Source organism: Mercenaria mercenaria, chromosome 4 (genome assembly GCF_021730395.1).
Source record: "Mercenaria mercenaria strain notata chromosome 4, MADL_Memer_1, whole genome shotgun sequence".
Taxonomy (NCBI): domain Eukaryota; kingdom Metazoa; phylum Mollusca; class Bivalvia; order Venerida; family Veneridae; genus Mercenaria; species Mercenaria mercenaria.
This window is the reverse complement of record NC_069364.1, coordinates 61,083,448-61,089,440: the sequence shown is the minus strand read 5'-3', so window position 1 is coordinate 61,089,440 and position 5,993 is coordinate 61,083,448. Positions and strand designations below refer to the sequence as shown.

The 5,993-nt window shown below is 33.0% G+C and overlaps 1 protein-coding gene across 1 annotated transcript; it reads right to left on the bottom strand.

Annotated features, from left to right (window-relative positions):
* Positions 1 to 2,575: 2,575 nt before the first annotated feature.
* On the bottom strand, positions 2,576 to 5,569 carry LOC123552910 (toll-like receptor Tollo). The gene has a single exon (XM_053542433.1). It carries the CDS (start codon positions 5,400 to 5,402, stop codon positions 2,808 to 2,810), a length of 2,595 nt encoding a protein of 864 aa, XP_053398408.1. The 5' UTR covers positions 5,403 to 5,569; the 3' UTR covers positions 2,576 to 2,807.
* Positions 5,570 to 5,993: the final 424 nt, after the last annotated feature.

The window sequence follows — 5,993 nt, the reverse complement described above, 5'->3', positions numbered from 1 at the left end:
GTTTGTTTTATTTTCTTACGCTTTGTACATTTTTTTCTAAAAATACCCTAGTCTTGGTACTCTGAAATTGTTAAGAAAACGCGATCCGTGTAAACAGAATCAAGATATTTATAGTCTGCTCAAGGACTTAAATTATGCAAGCAGTATATTCGTATCATATCCTGTAAGTATATTGCTTATATCCTAATTCATTCACCTTTCTCATAATAAGGCTTTTCCCAATTTTTCTTTAAATACATATTTAAAACTGCAGAATAATTTCACGATGACATAACCCTATTGAATAATTCTATGCCACATAGAACCGATCAGAATTTGAATATATTCAAACCTGGTTCTGCTGTATATTATTTTAATTCTAATATATCCTTTAATGGATGAAATGGGTTTTGGAGAGTGCGTAGACATCGAGAGAATTATTCTGCATGCCTAATAATCGATTTAAAGTACGTGAATTAAGTGATTTCGATTCTGAAATGTCTTCAGTTTTACATCTGGAGCATATCTTTCCAGTAAAATTTTATTCTTTTAGTACAGAAACAGTTTAGAAATTATATTTAAAATTATAGTTTTCAAATTTTCTTTGTAAAATTTGAGGGCGGTTATACAAAGCCATCTTTTCATATCTTTCCAGTAAAATTTTACTCTTTTTTAGAGCAGAAAACAGTTTAGAAGTTATATTTAGAATTATAGTTTTCAAATTTTCTTTTTACTAGAAGAGCGCTGTTATTTTTTTTGTTTGTTCAAGAATCGTAAACAAAATTAGAGTTAAACGTTATTAATGGCAGGATGGTACAAGACACAGAAGAAGACACTCCAATTCCAGAAGCTTCCATAGTCCTTTAGTGTGCCAGGTGTAAAGCACTAGTACACGGGACTCTTGCAATGTTAGTAATTTTTAGTTGGAGAAGCGGGGGCTAGAACTCACGACACCCTAAGTTCGTCGTCAGACAGTGTTACCACTGGACCACTGCATCCGCTCTTAAACTGCTAGCAGATATGTCCGAAACGGGGTTTTCCTACAGACGGACGTCATCGAAAAGACATGTCACTTAATTATCACTTCAGCATCGTCTGTATTTTATATCACTGCAGTAAAAATAAAAGAAAACCATTTTACTTGCGAAAACTCGACCGCGTGTCAGTTTTAAAGATGCTATAGTGGACGCAACTTGACCCCGATGGTTGACCTTTGCATTATAATACATAATAAGGCACAACCTATTATTGAAAAGGAGTGTACGTAAAACACATGTTGCACGAGAAAAAGGAAATATAAATTTGTGTAAATATAAATTAGTGTATTGGAAAGTTTTAACTGATCAAATGTAAGTGTATATACTTTGATACTGCACTGTATACAAACTAATTCCATATAAATATACACGGCTACCCTAAGCACCCTTGATTTCTACAATGAAATAATTGATATGAATAATCAGCCTAAGGTCAACCATCGCGGTCAAGTTGCGACTACTATAGACGTACGTGGAATTTCAATAAAAAGGCTGAATGCCTATTTAAAATATATATGCATATGCAATTAAGTTGTTTACAATTCTTTATGAAAGTATAGTCTTAACGACCAGTTTTGAATAAAATGAATTAGCTTCATCTAATTTTGTTACATCGTGACATCAAGTAGAATCTATGAAAGGCCATGCATAAAATGAAATACGTCTTATTAGCTCTAATGTCTTACGTAATATCAGTCATATCTCATACTTTGAAATTATCTTAGGAACCCAGCGAACAACCTTAAGGTATCCGATCCACAAATAGATAACATTTCAATGCCTGGTGACCCAATGTTTTTTTGGTATCATTTGAAAGAGTTGTGCCTGCTGAACAGGCGTTAGTAAATAAGATTACCATAATATTATGCACGAATCACTACGGACATGTTTTTGACTGCGAAATTATAAATCATACACTGTAATAACTGACTGGATTTCTGTTGAAGTAGATCTATCATTGAAAACTATAAATTAAAAATAAAGTTCTATAACATATTTTGTCATGTAATTTATATTTTTTTCAGTAGACAATACACTTTCAAATGATACGAAACTTTTATGAGCTTGCCAGACATCAATATTTGACATATTTTAATAACACTGTTTATACACTCAGGACTTGCTTATTTGTAAAAGACACTACCATTATGGTGTTTCTTGATCATATTTTTTTATAAATTAGAGGATTTTCACTGTGAAATAGAACAAACTGAGCTGTAGTTTTGTATTGCAAAAATAAGACTCAAGTTTTGCCTTGGCACTCAGTAATTTTCGCCAAAATTTTTCGGGTGTTTAAGTATATTACGAAATATTTGTATCTTGAAACTATCTTTATTTACTTAAATAATCTTTATGGTGGCGTAGTGTTTTTTATGGTTTATTTAGTGGCAAAAAAGAATCTTTTTATATATCTCTTATTCTACTTATACCTAGTGCAACTGTGTTGAAATTCTTTAAGTTCTCTTTAAATCAATCTGAGCTTTCAATATCTTTTAAAATAAATCTTTCTGAAAATATAGAATCTTCAATATGCAAATACGATCACAAGTACACATTTCTTTTGGGTAAGTTTTATTTACAGTCATTTTGAAATATACAAACGATTAAATTGTAATATACTTCATATGTATAATCAAATTCAGTTTGTGGTTATTAGCTACATAAGGCTCTGTACTTCAACAGGACAGTCTTATAGATTTGACTGAAAAGTGATAGTTCAAACTGAAAAATTCAGACTATTTCAGAAAGATGAATTAAACACGACCAATGCTGATAACTCTGTGATTTCGGTCAATTTATCAATTGTTCGTTTTCGAAATTTACACGGGATTGGTCTTCAAACGCATGGTCTGGCATGGCATGCAAAAGTTTCTGTTCAAATAGTTTGTCATCTTTCGTGAGATAGGTCTTACAATACAAGATACTTCGTAGTGTAAGGTCTAATTTCATCTCCAAAACTGAATTTTCAAGGACAATAATTAAGAGCTTTTTATCGTGACTCCGCATGCTGTGATGATGTGCATTTCTGAATTCAAATGTCCCCCATCGACTCTGGATAAAAGATTGAGACAGAACTACGAGAGTGACAGCACTGGATTCTATGACATCCAAAATGGCCTCTGCAATGTCTTCACCTACTGGAAAATCCCTGTAGTAAATACACAACTTAAACTTAGGCTCAAGAAGTGGGACAAGTGTGCTTCTTACATAGTTAATATCCTCTTCCGCAAAACAAACGAAGGCGTCATACTTATAATTCACAGGTTCAGACTTTCGTTTTCTGCAGCAACAACGAAAACGTATGTTCCATTTGTAGAATGCTATTACTTCAATTTCATATCGATACCGAAATATCAACACAGATATTATTCCAGCTAGCAGTAAAACACTTGCAAAAGGAACTAGACTTTCAATAAGAACATGCAAAAGTGTATTGCTTACACAGGGTTTAATACCAGCTGATTTAATGTCAACGTCATTGCCATTTACAGCACATGTAATGTTATCTGTTTTCAGTAACTTAAGGTAGTCTACGAAAGATGCCAAAGCACATTCACAACTAAATTTGTTGCGAGAAAGGTGTAGTACCTTTAGTGATACTGGAAACTGTGCATCCATAGTATTTAAATGGTTATTGTCCAGAAGTAAGATTTCAAGGTATGTACACTTTTCAAAAGTTCCAGCGGCTATGGTTTCAATCTTATTGTCACCAATATCAAGTTTCTGCAAGAAGCTTTCGCCTGAACAAAGAACATATTCAGGTGCAATATCAACAATTCTGTTACCCCTCAAATCGATTTGGTTTAGCTTTGGCAGATGACTTAAAACTGGGACGTGTTCTATGTTGTTGAAACTCAATGATAAGTTCCTGAGTGAATAAAAACACCTCGATTGAAACGACTCAATTTTGTTTCTACTCGCATTCAATGTTTGCAAGTTAAGATAACTATAACACCTTCCAATAGACTCGTTATACCCTGTCGGTAGTTCTGTGAGTTTGTTATCGGCTATGTCAAGGTATATAAGTTTGTCTGAGTGCAGCTCTAAGAGACTTATATTTTCTAAACTGTTTCTGCTTAAGCGTAAATGTGAGAGTTTTGTACATCTCGAAAATGCTTTGTTGCTAATAACAGTGATTTTATTTGAGTTCAACCACAGTTCATTTAGCATTTCAAGATTTGCAAACAGCTTTGCTGGTATATTAAGCAGTAAATTTCTAGATAAATCCAATTTTTTAATTCCATGTGTATGGTAAAAGTCGTCTCCTTTGACACTATGGATATAATTGTCACTGATGTTTAGAACTGTTAATTTAGTCATATTCTGAAACAATCCTGATACAGATTTAAGTTTATTTGAAGAAATATTCAGAACCTTTAAATTATGTATATGAGATAATGATCCATTTATGAATTCAATATCATTGTGATCCAACATAAGGTACGATATATTCAAAGCTCTAAAATAGTCAGAGTGAAGATAGTTCAGGCGATTATTTGATAAAGATATTTTCTGTAATTGATTTCGCATGTCATCAAAAGTGTTTTCATCTAAATTTGTTATTTCATTATCACTCAAATCAATATCCAACAGGTGTTCAAGGCCTTCAAATGAGTCTTTACCTATTTTCTTTAAGCTGCAGTTTGTTAGTGACAGAACACCATTGACACGAAATGATCGATAGTTTGTTTTGCTTTCAACAATGGCATTATTGCTCAGAACAAGAGAATTAAAGGTCAGATTAGCACACGTTCCATTACTTACATTGTGTGTTTCTCTTATACCCTCCAGTTTATTTGATCTTAACTGCAAAAATTCCAGTTTAGAATTATAACAGAAATGTTCCGTTGTGATTATGTTTAGCTCATTGTTGTCCATACTCAACCATATCAAATTAGCAAGGTCTTTAAAAGCGTTTGTACTCACAAAGTGAAGATTGTTATACCTTAATAACACTACACGGAGTCGAGAAAGTCCTTTGAAAACGTTGTTGGTTAGTGACCTCAGACTGCAATTTCTGTACTCAAAATGCATAAGTAGTTTAAAGTTTGCTATGTGTCCATTTTGTAAATCATTTTCTAGTGACTGGTCATTAAATCCTTCGGAGCACCAAATGCTAATAATTGTTGTCTCAGGGTGAAGCTCCTCCCATGTCGTTGTTCCCGTGTAATTTGTATAGTAGTTATAAGGATCAGCTGCAGGTTTCTTATCAGGCCAACATAAGGCACCACCAGTTATTCGTTCAATGTAATTCGTATGCCATATTGGAGGAAATGCACTAACGACTGTAGCAAACTCGTCAGATGTCGCAACTTGTAACCAGGTAAAATTGTAGAAACACATTGTAATATATACACACAACATACAAGCCTCTGAACAATTCATTTTGAACCTTCTCGTCAACCTTTTGTATGTAATCCGTTTATGCCGTCTACTGTCACGTATTCAAAATTATTTCAAGGTGGTTAATATTTCAGTGCATACATGTGATTGGGTTTATTGCTTTTCAGTATTTTCCATTTTTTTTTTAAAAATCAAATTTGTTTATTTTAGTTTCAAACATTGCAATAAATAGCTGAAATATAATAAAAATGCACAAGGGGATTGGGCGTGTTTGCAGTTGAAGTTTCCTACTGCTTAGGTTTGCGATTCAAAATGGCGATATTTGTTTACTTTTTGACACACAAGAGGACAATAAATTCTCTTCACTCGATTATTGGTCTAACACGTTTTTTGTTTTGTTAACAAGTTATTAATTGAAGACACAATAGTTCACCTGACGAAAAAGTCGTAAGCATGTATGAAAATACAGTTTCTCTACAAAAGGAATATTTCCAGAAATATTTACAAATTTGGACGAGTACATAAAATATTTCAATTCCTATAATTGAAGTAGCGGATAATCATATTTGGTGTTTCCTTAGGAAGCATAACGAACAGTTTATTCGTCTTAACGCGACTACACTTCACCTATTA

Bases quoted from the DNA above. Each gene is read 5' to 3' on its own strand.
- LOC123552910 (XM_053542433.1), bottom strand. From the start codon at position 5,402: ATGAATTGTTCAGAGGCTTGTATGTTGTGTGTATATATTACAATGTGT.